A 14,501-nucleotide genomic window follows, 5' to 3' on the forward strand; every position below is an offset into this window, starting at 1 on the left:
ATTCATTCTTTGGGTATTTGTGTTGAAGTTCATGTCTTCAGGGAAGTTTTCCCTGAACCCTAGATTATATGAGGTTTTCCTAGATGATCTTATAACCTTCCATCTTAAAAAAATCTTATCACTTATCACAATTTCACTATCACAATAAATCATTCATCTGAATTTTACTTGTTTAGCGATTACAAGTTCTATGAGGGTAAATATCATATGTGACTTTTTCACCATGATGTCCTAGTTCCTGTCACATAGCAGGCACTCAGTAAACACTTGAGACCTGACTGCGTAAATAAATGGATGGGGGAAAATGAAGTCATAGAGACCGACACCGCCACTCTAATTCGTACATGACATACAGCCGGGAGACATCATAAGTAAGTTGGGCAACAGAACTGGGTTTATAAATTAGCTTGATTGATCAAAGCTTTTAAAGTGAATAAAAATCATCATAATGGCCTACATTCATACTCAAAGAATTATTTACATAAATGTAAAAAGTGTCATGTTTTAACTGTGGCTGATGGGAAAATGTCTTAAGGGCACATAAAAGGACTTTAAACTTCATGTGGCCCACAGAATGATATGGCTTATAGACAGACACTGATGCCAACTTGCACTGTATTAATAGACTACTAGTGCTACACTCATGGAAGTCTGCAACTTATCCTCCACCACAGCCCATGTCCTGCATTATGCCTGGCACACATCAAGTAAACAAAGCTTGTTGAATGGAGAGTAGAAATCCCACAGTGCTTTTGGCAAGTGGACAACACGTTGAGAATGATACACAATTCCTGACATTGGTAATAAAGAGTACATGCAGAAAAAAGATAACCTGGTCTAAAAACAATCATAATAATAGCTAATATAGCAATTAGTATGGGTTGGGCACTGTTGTAAGCACTTTCTGTATGTTAACTCCTCTACCATATGAGTAGGTACAATTCTTACCCTCATTTTACAGATGATGAAAGTGAGGCACTGAAAGGTATGTGACCCAAGGTCACATAAATAGTAAGTGGCAAAACCATGTTCCAAAACCAGACAGCCAGCTCCCAACAGCCCATGCCTCTGAAAATCAATCATATCAATATCCCATTAGAAATAAAGAAGGAAAACCATCAGCCGAGCAGTGGAAGGGAAAAGAGTCAGAAGAAACATTTAACTGGCTTCATACTTAAATAACTAGGCAGAACTCAAAAGGTGGCAGATACTGACTCAGTAAAATGAAGAACTCACTAACACTCTTCTGTCTCACTAGTTAGGCTCATTAAGTTCCTTGTCAACAGACTATTCGGGTAAAGTCTAGAAGTCCAACTATACATGGATAATAGCAGTACCACTCAGGGAAAAACGTGAGACTAGAGAACCCTGAAAGTCCCCCCTTTCTCTAAGACTTTTAATTTTAAGGGCACTATGTGGACCTCACTTTCAGGGAGCCAAGAACAAGGTAAACACAACAGAACTCAATTAAGAGGGAGATTTAATATGCAATAGAAAACTATCAAGGTAATGAAATGGACGGCATTCAGAATGGTGGGTGCCTGCACCACTGTGAAGATGAGTATTTCTGCTACCTGTTTCCATATCAAGAAAACTCAGAAACAGAAATGGCTTAGCAAACAATGTCACGGTAGAAAATCCAAAGAAAGGCCAAGTGACTAATGTATGAGGCACTGGTCAACTCTTTATGCACCTGGGTTTCCATGTCAATGGGTAGTGTCAAAGACCTTATTTGAGTTGTTTAGACTGTGAAATCACTTCTTTCCCCTCAAGAAGGAGAAGATCTAGTTAAACCTGAGATTAAAGAGGTGGATACAAGCGCCCTCCGGTCTGCAAAGGCCAGGAATTAGACATGCTGCTGCTGCTGCTAACGCAGGCAGCCTGCAGACGTGACCCATTACAGGGACGGCTACCATCAGATGGCAGCGAGGCTAATGCTTTTGCAAAGCATGCCAGCCCCTCAGACTTGATTGTGGTGAATCCAAACCAGACTTCTACGCCATATGATCAGCTTTCTTTCAAAATACAAAATCAGTTTTATATTGTATAGGGCTTAAGTTTATTAGATTTAAATTTGCAAAAAAGAAACAAACGCCTGCAATGCAGTTTGCTCTGCACTCCCTTGACGCTCATCTTACAGAATAAAATATCAAATAATAGCAAGATAGAAGTACAAGGAACCAGGGCTTCTCTATAAAAAAAGTCTTCTGTCAAATGATAACAGGGTTTCCCACTTCCTTAAAGAGAACCATTCAAATTTCCATCTCTGAAGAAAGAGGACTACAATATGTCATCAGAACATTCTCATGGATACCATAGATTTTCCACTGCATGTCATCGACTCTGATGCCTTTATTACTCTGACAGCGGGCTGAAATTCTCAGAGGCTGCCTTACCTTTTTGCTGTCAGATAAGGACTTCTCACTGCCCAATGTGCTGAAAACGGTGGCCTGTAAAACAGGAAGGTGGGAGACACATTAGTGCAGTAAAAGTGCATCCCAGACCTGTGCATCTCCAATTCAAGTGGGCACCACTTCTGCAACCCCACTGATTTCTCTAAATGTTAAAAAGTGCCTGCCCTTCACTGCTCCCACTGCCACACAACCCCATATCGGAACATTTACTATGGGCCATAATGATCTGATGAAGTAAAGATTCTTATTTATCTTCATTTCACAAACAAGGTAATTGTAGCACAATTAGGTTGTCAAAGGTCATATACCTCGGAAATAAACCAGAACTCACAGACAAGCAGTCTGCCTCCTTCTCACCTTCTCAACCACACATGGTATTTTCCCTTTATCTTGAAAACATATGCCCAAAATGCCAAATACCCAAAACCTTTCAAATGACACTTTCTATGAGCCTGAGTGCAGAAGTGGAGCTTCTTCTGCAGTCCTGGGCTTGCCACCCCATCTCCGCTGTAACTCATCCTCCCAGTGACTGACATGTTTGTGGGGACATTCTCTTGGCCTCACAAACTACTAGAGAGGCATTTAAGTATTTGAGGCCAGTTGAAATTTACAAGTTTGTTCCTTTTGGATTACCCTATGAAGAGTTCAACTGAGCTATGGGCCGCCACATAAATAATATTGATTTTTTTTCAGTAAAACTTTCTTTTTCTTTAGTTACAAAACTAATATATATTCTTAATGAGAATCCCCATTCTAACCTATCCTCCTGAAGTAACCGATAATAACAATGTGTGTTCACATTGTTATTTCCACACTTCTTTCCACACGTTCTCTATTTTTATGCAAACACATGTTACATAATACATAACCACATGTATTACTTATTATATTTATTATATTACATATGCACATGTAGAAGTTCTTTCTTTCTTGACATCATGCCATCCTACTAAGACTATATTATCAACATCTTTCCAGGTCTGTTCATATAGACTGACTCATTATTCTTAATAGCTGCCTAACATTGCATAATATGGATACCCTATACTTTATGTATGCTTTCCTTTATTGATTGATATTTGGTGATTTCTAACTTTGATTCTTTTTTGTTGGTTTTTGTTTGCTTTCTTTGTTAGCTGCATATATATATGTACATATATATAGAGAGAGGATATTACATACAACCTACATACATACGCATTATGTATATGTATATTTATGTGTATATATATTTATACTTATAATTTTATTTTGGTTATATAGGGTCAAAAAAACTAAAAGAAAGGTACAACAAATAAAGACTTTGACAAGGCTCAAAAATCTAATGCATATAAATTTTCTCCCACTCTCTCCTCATATATCATAAAAATATAATATTTATCACCTCATTTAGAGTTTTGTTTGTGTGTGTGTGCATTTGAGGTGGGGACAAGCACTAGGGAAAGTTAAGAATCTGAGCCAACACATGATCTGGCCCAAAAAAATATCCAGTATTAAACAGAAAACACAGATGTGGATATACATACCAATAAAAGCATCTTTAATGAAGAAAAATAAGTTTAAGGTTTAGATTGGGTGTGATCTTTAAATGTGATTTGCTGCAGTTTTTATTTTGTTTGTGAGAGAAAAGATACACATTATTCAGAAAGCTTAAATTAAAAGGGGAAAGAGAAAGAAGGGAAGAATTTTGGTGGTGGAAGAAAAGAGAAAAGGCAAAGTTGAAAAAGAGGAAAAGTTAATAAAAACACACACACCAGAATTATGGAGGAAAGGAAGAAAACGGCTCCCAGAAAGAAACAACCAAGAGTATGACGGCATGTGGCTCATTCTTCTTCTAACCGGTTCCAGTTTCAGCCTTGACAGACGGCAGCCACGTTGGCAGGCCCAGGGGTCCTGGAAGTGCCATGCCATCTTGATCTGTGCTGCTGCCAGTGTGTCTTAGTTTCTTTCATTTCTAGATTCCTTGGGAAGGTAAGGAAAGACATTCTTGCTTGCTGTCCAAGGATTATGCCAGTAACGAGAAAGAGAAAAGCCACAGAAGGAGACAGTTCTCACATGATGTGAGAACCCCATCTGCAGTGTTTCAAACACCTTCTTCTTGACCTTTCATCATCTCGATGCTTTTGTGCATCTGAGCATCACGGCATAAGGGAGCCCTCAGCGTTCATGCTCAGATCTCTGCCCCAGGAAGGTAAAGACTCCACGAGATTTGGTCATTACCATGGCCCCATTACCTAGCCCAGTGCCTGATACAAAGAAGGCATCCAAATAATATGCACTGAGTAGATGCAAAAAAAATGACATCAAATAAAACTATAGTCCTTACGTCAAAACACTGTTTTGGAAGTATAATGCTGAAAAAGCAGCCTCACGTGTAAGAGTATTACAAAGTAAAGCCAAGCAAGAGAGACAAAAGACTCCTGAATAGCAGTAAAATACATTTTCTCTCTATTTAGCATATATCCAATTCTCTATTGTCCACTTGGATTGGCTAAATCAATTTTTCCATGTTTGGCCTTGAACATGTTGAACTGGATAATTCTTTGTTGGGTGTGTGTGTGTGTGTGCTGTGCCACGCAGGATGTTTTGCAACATCCCTGGTCTCTACCCACCAGACATCAGTAGACACGCCCCTCCCCATGTTAGTCATGACAACCAAAAACATCCCCAGACATTGCCAAATGTTCCCTTGGGGGGTGCAAAATTATCCCTGCTTGAGAACGATGCGTTTAAACTCTAAAGGAACTAGTTACGGAAATAATACCAATTCCCTGGTTGGTGCAACAATTTTTTTTTTCCCGGCAACAGAAGTCTAATCATGGAAATTTCTCTTCTTGTCCAGGATTTCAAGTCTCATTCTCTGTCCTAAATTGGAAGTCAAAATCTGAAGAGGACCCAAATTTCACCCACTGAAGACCTTGTGCAGGCAACTTGAGAGACTAAAAGCATTTTTAACTAAGCTTAAGGTACACCATGGAGAAGAGCAAATTAACTAACATGTCTAAGAAGTTGGACATTGGTGCCATATCCCAGGGGAAATGATCTTTGAAATTAAACAAGAGCATTCAACCTTCTAGAACAGTGTTGGTAACCTGAAAAACAGGAGGTAGGAGAACTGAGAGCCAGAGATGGGTGAAATTGGCCTCCCTAAAAAAATTAATACAATTAGCTCTAAATGTTGCATTTGTAGAAAGGAAACACTTGAGCCAAAGAACCAGTGGATGGTGAAGTGTCAGTACCCAGAAGGAGTGTGAAAGAGGTATGGCATGGGTCAGTGAGAGTCCGCATCCTTACCTCGGCCATTTTCTAAAGGGAGTTTACATACATGCTCGGTCAGTCTTATGCTGTTTCTGTGGAAAGACATCAACCGGCATTCCAGTTCCCCAATTGCAGCTATTGTAAATGGCTTAGGGTGGGCTTTCTAAACCTTCGCTAACATGTTCACTTTACTGAAAATAAAAGACTCAAAGTATGGTGACTTGCCCATGCTGTGGCCTTCTTGATTGTTGCATCAATATTTTTCTACTAAAGAGGAAACTCCTCGTGAGTGTCCTCCACCAAAGTTGCAGGATGCTGCGTTTGTCACAGGGCACAAGCGTAATGAAGCACAAGGATGTTTTCAGAGCACTGACTCACTTCCAACCCTGTTGGCAGGGTGACCAGCATGGGGTGAACAGTAACACATGGACAGTTGTAGCAATTTTCCAAAATGCATTTTCCATTTATACACTGATGCCGGAAGTTTCACTTATTAGAGTTCAGTTTTTAGCATAAGGCTTTCAGTCATAGTAGACAAACCCTGGAGGGATGCTAGGGTATAAGGGGCACTGAAAAGGGAGAAATTGAAATCCGTTGGTCTGTTACACCTTAAAGGGAATGAGTGTATCAGACAGATACTAAAATATAATTTCAAAAGCAGATTTAATAGGAAATGAAGACTTACATCATGAGGACATTTGACACTCAATGGTGATGAAAAATGATCTAAGGCTCAGATGATGGGTTGGGTGCCCTAAAAAGCAGACTGTGAAATGGAGATGAGCGTGCAGGAGATTTATCAGGGAGTGCTCTTGGATCTCCGCTTGTAGAAGGAAAGGGAGGGGTGCAGGTCTGAGCAGAGGGAGAGGTTAGGCTGTGGTACAAACAAAGGTCTCAGTCAACCAAACAAGGAAATCTGAAGATGGGATAGACCTGTCCCAGCTGGGGTGAGGGGAAGGGCTGTCCTGGGAAGGGGGCATGACCCTAGACAAGATGACCCTTTTCAGCCAAGGGCAGTTGCACCGGCTGTGGCTGATTTACTCTAGTTGAACGTGACCCCTCATTAGAGTTTAAAATTTTGCTGGTCTTTTATGTTAGAGTTGCTGGACAGATAAACAAATGGACCACTTGCTTAGGAGCCTAGGCATTTAATTCTTGTCACTTCCTGATAGACCTCCTTGTGAGCTTATGATGAATCACTGACCTTGAGGTCTTGAATTTTTCATTACAAAATGAGGAAGCTCATATACATTTCTTTTTAGGTGAAAAGAGCCCTGGCAAATCTGGAGAAAATGAGCCTAATTTTATCAGATACACTGTTTGGAAATCAATGAGTATAATGTCTACTTCTTCCCTCCATCCTCTGAGGAAAGAATCTCTGTCTGAATAACATGATCTGCTCTTGATTATCTAACACAGGGAACAGAAAGTTTTACAGGTGATCCACAAAAGTATAACTTATGAGATATCTTTACATCTGACTTTGAGACACATTAAATAATGGTTAATTTAGAAGGCTGAGGTGCTTAAACATGTCTTCCTTAAATTAACATTAACAACCATGTGTAGAAATATTTCAATGAGCAGGAAGGCCAAAGCAACTCAAAAGGAAGAGTGACTTGGGCTAAAGTCCTTGGTCAGAGATCTCAGACAGAGGACCAGTGACGGATGGTTCATCCAGGCCAGCTACAGAAAGAGACTGCTAGAAGGGCAACTGTCTTCCCGAGTCTCACTGGCAGGAATGTGTTGCAAAGATTGAACACTGAAAAGAGACTCCATATGTTCTATACTCCTTTTCAAGGGAGAGTATACCTCTGAGAGTTATTACAATGTTATTTTATTCCCCCTAAATTAGGTTTAGAAAAAAAACAAATAGATACAGTCTATCTCTGCTGAGCCAATTTCTGCCATGGAATGTCTATAACTAAGATTTATATTTTATAAACAGCAAACATGTGACACGATTAAATTGGAACAGTCGGGTGCGAAAGGAGAGAATTGCGTTAAGTATTAGATTATAAAAATTAAGGAATTCAGCAACTAAATCTCTGAGATAGATGGTAATGTTATAAAATTTTATTTCAAGCATCAGTTCCTTTATGTGTATGTGTGTGTGTGTGTCTGTGTGTGTGTTTCATTACCAGCCAGACACCACCGAACAGGGGCCAGCTAGTTATGATAAATGGCCCAATGCAGTTGAAAACTAAGAACCATGTAAAGGAATGATGCCTGCATAAAGCATCTTCATTTGATACCTGCAATTTGCACCCCACAGACACACTGGATGATTTCTTACTCATTGACGGATGTCACGACTCAGTCTCCTTGAATTACTAACAATTTGGAAGTCTCTCACACTTGAATTGATGGGTCCCCAAAGTGCATACTACTTGGATGCTTTCATGGACATTTTAGTTGGCCAGTTTTAGGATTGCTAGTATAGATTTCCATTTGGTCTTCATATTTAGTAGATTACTATTGATACATGTACACTGAAAATAGTGGTATCCCTCCAGGCAAAGTATGGTATTCATATATTTTTTAAACTGCATAGTTATAAAATACAACCAGCTAAGGAAAAAAAATTATACCCCTGAATAAATGATAAAATTACAGTGTTTTCTTGTAGTCCATGAATACTGAAAATTTCAATTAACCAAGTGAAAAGCCATTGAATATGCCAGCAGGATTTATAGCCCAGACTAATGACCATCATCTGCATCCTATTTAGCTAATGAAGGTTTGGAACACTTGTGAATAATTAAGGGAAAGCTGATGGGAGGAAATTTGAACCATGGAAAGATCAAATCTATTTATGTCTGCATTTAAAACTAAACATATCTAATAGTTCACTCAATCAAGACATAATGTCTGTTCATTTGGGATAAAATAGATTCTCATAAGTTAAGTAGGCAGATTAGCTCCCAAAACATGATATTCATTCCTCATTTATTTATTCAATAAACACTTATTGAACACCTACCATGTACCTCTACCCTTGTGGATCAAAACGACAGCGCCACGATTTCCCTAATGTTTGCCCACCACTTTCCCTCTTCTACCTTAATTAAGTGTGCAGTTTTGGGTTTCAACTTACCCAAGTAACCACCGTCCACCTGTCTGTCACAACAGGCAGGGCGGACCTGCAATCCAGGGGCACAAGGGGTGTGCAATAGGGTACCTGGCTTATTCTGAGACCTGGCAGGGCAGCTGAGGGATGAGCCTCAGACTTATTAATAGGTAGGCACGTGCATGAGGAAGACTGAAGACTGTTAGAGGGAAAACAACACCTAGCAAACAGAGGCAGCCAGAACAGGAAACAAGCTCCACACTACTCTGCTGAATTTCACTGGATTGTTTACCAGTCATTTCATTCAACTGCTGTTATCCCACTTCAGTAGGGAGCACCTTCAAACTCCCTCTCTGGACCCCTGCCATAATCTCCAACAAGTTTGTGTTTGACAAGGGCTCTGCTTCAAGGCCCTGCAATCCTAGGACCTATGTCACTGTTGTGGGAAGTCAAATGAGGGTGGTGACAAACCCGAGTCAGGTGCACATGTTACTGTCTTTCAGAATCACTTCCATGTCTGAAAAGGCCAAGTGCAAAAAAAATCAGCAAAATCAGATACCCTACACATACCCATTTGGGCATAACGCTAAGCCAGTAGATCTCAAATGTAATTGGCATGAGAATCACCTGGGGGGCTTGATAAAAACCCCCCAGAGGTTCTGATTTGGGAGGTATGGGGTGAGGCCCAAGAATCTGCATTTTAACACATTTCCAGGTAAGGTTGATGCTTCTAGTCTGAGAACCATACCTTGAGAACCAGTGGTCTGAGATATACCCAAAGCAAGTTAGCAGTAATGATAACTATTGCCTTTTATAACCTCACGACAGAAAAATAAAGTATTTTTGACTGGAATTTCCATAGCGTGATTAATTAGTAATTAATTGTTAATTAGCAACAATACTAATAATACCTTCTGACATTCACATAAAACTTCCGATTCCTAGAGCTCCTTGACACATATTGTTTCACTTGAACTTCCAAACAACTCCATAAAGTAGCTGCTATACTGACTGTGGGACACCAAGAAACTGGGAGGCCAAGTGAGTTGCCCAAGTTTTCTGAAGTAGTAAGTGGTCAAACCAAGGCTCAGATCATTGTCCTTCAGAAGTATTTCTAGGATAGAGTGTGCTATCAAAATTGTACTCTGGGATTATCAGACAACGGTATGACATTCACTTAAACACTAACAATGTGAGGTTTCTCTAGTCTCATATTGTTGTCAAAGGTGCTTTATAATAAATTAGTAAAACTTTCTACATTCTTGGCATTGTTTATAAAAGCTGAAGGGACTTTGCATTCATAGTGAATTTTATAAAAGAGATTAAAAAATCTCCCTTGAAGGAGAGGGCTATGCTGAACAGAGACAGAGAAATGTATATATAAAGTCCAGATACAAAGTTAAGGTCAGCAGCCACTGTAATCCCTAGGAAGAGAACACCATTGGGAGGAGAGGTGTTAGCTTCTTAGTATCAGTTCCCCCTTCCTGCAGGAAATGAATCTTTGATGTTTCCAGGTTAGCAGCTTTGGGGTAGAAAACCTGTAGGAAGCTCTGAATCTTCACGGAACACAAAGAACTCCATGGTTTACAAACTGCACAGGAGTTAAAGGTAGGACCCGGGATGCTGTCCACAAACTGAACCCCTCCCGTCCCACCAGAACCCCTCCCTTGGCCATGCCCTCACACCCCAACCCTGCTGAGGAGGATTCTCTGATGCCAGCTAGATGCTGTGCTCTGGGGCAAGGGGAAGAGAAGCTGTCAGACATTTTCCATGCACTTCCCCACAGTATTTGAGTGTGGCCAATTAGTGCCAGGAGGAGAAAGCATAGCCTCCGAGAAGACACAGCAAAACGCAACCTGTCAGTACAAAAGGCAGGCTTTGTCCCACATGGCTGCAGACCAAGTCTCCCTAAAAGTCATCAACTTAACAGAACAAGGCTAAGGGTGCCTACTCCAGGCTGTCCCCTTGTTTTTCCCACAGTATCTACCGTATTTTCTGGGCTGTAAGATGCACCAGACCATAAGACGTACCTAGATTTTAGAGGAGAAAAATAGGGGGAAAAATCCACTCCACTGCCGCCCACCCCCCGCCCCCAGCAGGCCAGGTAAGCTACATTCGGACTATAAGACGCACCCCCATTTCCCCCCCAAATTTGGGGAGAAGTGCGTCTTATAGTCTGAAAAATATGGAAATTTGACATGGTGAATGCTGAAGGAAGATGGAGTGAAGGAATTGAGACAAATCAGAAAAGCAGAATATTTCTGCATATTATGATTTCAAAAGAATAGCGCGTGCTATGAACCAAAGAGTCACTAGTTCAATTCCCAGTCAGGCCACATGCCTGGGTTGTGGGCCAGGTCCCCAGTGAGGGCCACAAGAGAGGCAACCACACTTTGATCTTTCCTTCCTTCTTTCCCCCTCCCTTCCCCTCTAAATAAATAAATAAAATCTTTAAAAAGAATAGTGAGGAAACTTTATATTAAAATTCTATGTATATGAGCATCTATAATTTTTAAGTCAATAGCTGTGGAATTTAAATGATAAGACATCAATTATTTTGAAAGATTACTAATTAATATTAGGGAAATACTAGGGAATTTAGATCCTTAAAAGCCCTCCTGATCTCTGTTGTACCTTACACAAACCCCTTTGATGGAAGTTATCAGAAGTGATTCCACATCGCACTGTATGGCCGTTGAGGCCAGAGGCCAACTCTTAATCATCTCTGTGCCTCATATTTCAGCACAGTGACGGTCCCAGGGGTGAGGATGCAGAAGGGACTTCAATAATGAGGTAAGGGAGAAAGAGGAGAAGAAGGAAGAAGAGGGAAGGAGGTAAAAACAGAAGAAAGATGTGGGGACACATACTATGTGGGACAAGTGTTATGAGTTGAACTGTTTTCCCCAAAAGAAGATGTTGATGTCCAAATCCTCAGTACTTGTGAAAGTGGCCTTATTCAGAAATAAAGTGTTTGCAGATAATCCAGTTAAAACAATGTCTTTAGGGTGGGTCCTAATCTATTATAACTGGTATCCTTATTTTTTTTTAATTTTTACTGTTACTCAATTACAGTTGTTTGCCTTTTCTCCCCATCCCTCCACCCCACCCCAGTCAAACCCACCTCCCTCCCCCACCTCCACCCTCCACCTTGATTTTGTCCAAGTGTCCTTTATAGTAGTTCCTGTAATCCCCTCTCCTCACTGTCCCCTCCCCACTCCCCCCTGGCTATTGTTAGATTGTTCTCAAGAAAAAAGCAAACAAGGTATCCTTATTTAAAAGGGGCAATTGGGACACAAGCTCGCAGAGGGAAGATGAGATAAAGACAGCCGTCTGTTGGAGGCAGAGACTGGACGAATGCAGCTGCAACACAGGAGCGAACACCCGGGATTGACAGCCACCATCAGAGCCTAGGAAGCGCCAAGGAAGGATTCTGCTCAGTCTCAGAGGGAGCACGGCTCTGCTGACACCTTGACTTTGGACGTCTGGCCTCCAGAACTATGAGACAATAAATGTCTGTTGTATCAAACCACCCACGTTTGTGGTACTTTTTATGGTAGCCCTGTTGAACTAACACAGAGTCTATGCACCAGGGGGTCTCTGTTTACTGGTCATCTGTGACAGTGGTTGACAATCTCTTCCTGTAAAGACAACAGTAAATATTTTAGGCTTTGTGGGTCCTAACATCTATTCACAACAACTCAACTCTGTCACTGTCACATGAAAGGAGTTGTGGACAAAACGTAAGTGAATAAGTGTGTCTGTGTTCCAATAAAACTTTATAGACACTGTTTTCATGTCATGAAATATTGTTTTTGCTTTTTTTCCAACTATTTAAAAATGTGAAAACTACTCTTAGCTTGCAAGCTGTACAAAAAGAGACAGTGAGACCCTGCAAGCTACGGTTTCTCCACCCTTGGGTACAGATCTAGGAATCAGAAACACCTGGCTCTGGTCCTGGTTCCACTAATTATTGTTCTTGTAACCTTGATTAAATCACTGGCTGCCATCTTCAAAAGAGCATAATAAATTTTTCTCTACCCACCTGGAAGGTTATTAAAAGGATAAGATGAAAATCATGTACCTTAAAATACTCTGCATATGGTAATGGTATTAATACTTTGATATAGTTAGCTCTGCCTTACTCTTTAGAAATAAATATTAACATGAAGGCCAGGGTGCTGATCAATTGACTCTGAGTCAGGGAGGCAGGGCAGAGGAGGAGCAAACACATCAGCTCCTGTAATCGCCCACATCTTCAGATAGGTCAGGGAAGAGGGGAGAAGATGCGTATCACAGGTAAAGCTGTGGGCAGACAGAGGACTCCGAGGTAAACAGCAAGTCCAAGGATAATGCTCATCACCTTTGTGAGCCTGGGCTACTGCAGAACCATGAATTTCTTGTTTGAGGGAATGTTCTGGTGTAGATCGGGCCCACTGCTGGGAGGCTGTACTGTAATTCAGTTCCCTGGATCATCATTCTAAACAAACATTCATCATCCACTAAAGCTCCTTTGGCCATCTTGAGCCGGTTTCTACAGTGCCAACAGCTGACAAAGCTATAAATATCACCCTGCACGCAGAACTGTCTCCACACTCACCGCCGTGAGAATTGGAACACTGCCACAGTACATGCTCTGTGGGGGCTGGACGTGAGCTGACAGCTTCAGATTTCCAGGTCTGGCACAGGGTAAAGCCAAAGAAAGCACTGAGGAATAAATAAAATAGTTCACAGGAGGAATAATCATTCTGCATGCACCGCATAGGGCTGTTGACCTCCCTGGAACTGAGTTATGCCCTTAAGGAACTGAGAACCAATCATTCCGTATTACTAGCATAATCCACCACTATCATAAATCCTTAGAAAGTAGGGGTTTTTATTCCCAATTAATTATTCTAGTTCTCCATCATCCCTAAGACCGCACTGACTTGAGGGGGAGAGAAGTGTTGCCACTAAGCTTTTGCTTAGCTCCTGAGCCCCCACACTCCCATTTGAAGTGAGCAGAAGAGAATCTGCATCCTTAGCCAACTCCTGGCTGCTGCCAATATCTGGCGTCTCATCATCCCTGTTGCCCTCCTTCCCATTCCCTCCTCCATCCTGACACCTGATCACCACCTGCCTTCAAAAGGACAGAGAAAAAGCCATGGTTGTTGAAGATCTCTTACCAACCCCACACATGGCCCTTTTGGGAGCAGGTAGCTTAATGAAAAAGGCATAGGCTCAAACCCCAGTACTGCCCCTTATGTGGATTGGGGCACACCACTTAACTTCTCTGAGCCTCAATTCTTTATCTGTAAAATGGGAACAACACCATTTACCATTAGAGTGTTTTTTAAGAATTAAAGAGGATGTGTGTTCAACAAATAGTAGCTATTATTATTACTTCTGAGAATTCTGAACTTCTCCAGCTCTCTACAGACTTCACAAATACCTAATTATAGGGCTATATCTGTGCCACTAAAACATAATTGGGGATGGGGGAGTAAGGAAAAGGTTACAAGGTTCCCTAAAGCCTGGGCTCTAGAAGAGCCAGTGGCTGGGAGCAGGAAGGAGGAGGGATGAGCATTTTCCTCCCTTGAATGATCTTCAGATTATTATACACTGGCTACTTCTTGTGCTCCTTGTCAGACTAGCTGGATAATACTTACACTATGAATACTATGAATGATCATTTTCAACACACACACACACACACAGAATTGTGCTTGCAACTCTGACTTATGGAGAAAACATTCTAGGAACTTCTATAGCTTACCCTCCAG

At 41.1% G+C, this 14,501-nt stretch overlaps 1 protein-coding gene across 1 annotated transcript in view; it reads right to left on the minus strand.

Annotated features, from left to right (window-relative positions):
• The window catches only part of RASGEF1B (RasGEF domain family member 1B), a 506,625-nt gene that overhangs the window by 330,024 nt on the left and 162,100 nt on the right, over positions 1-14,501 (minus strand). The window contains exon 3 of the mRNA XM_024579065.4: positions 2,397-2,450. Coding sequence (XP_024434833.2) covers positions 2,397-2,450 — 54 coding nt within the window. The remainder of the gene's footprint in view (positions 1-2,396; positions 2,451-14,501) is intronic.

The sequence above is a fragment of the Desmodus rotundus genome, chromosome 4 (genome assembly GCF_022682495.2).
Source record: "Desmodus rotundus isolate HL8 chromosome 4, HLdesRot8A.1, whole genome shotgun sequence".
Taxonomy (NCBI): Eukaryota; Metazoa; Chordata; class Mammalia; order Chiroptera; family Phyllostomidae; genus Desmodus; species Desmodus rotundus.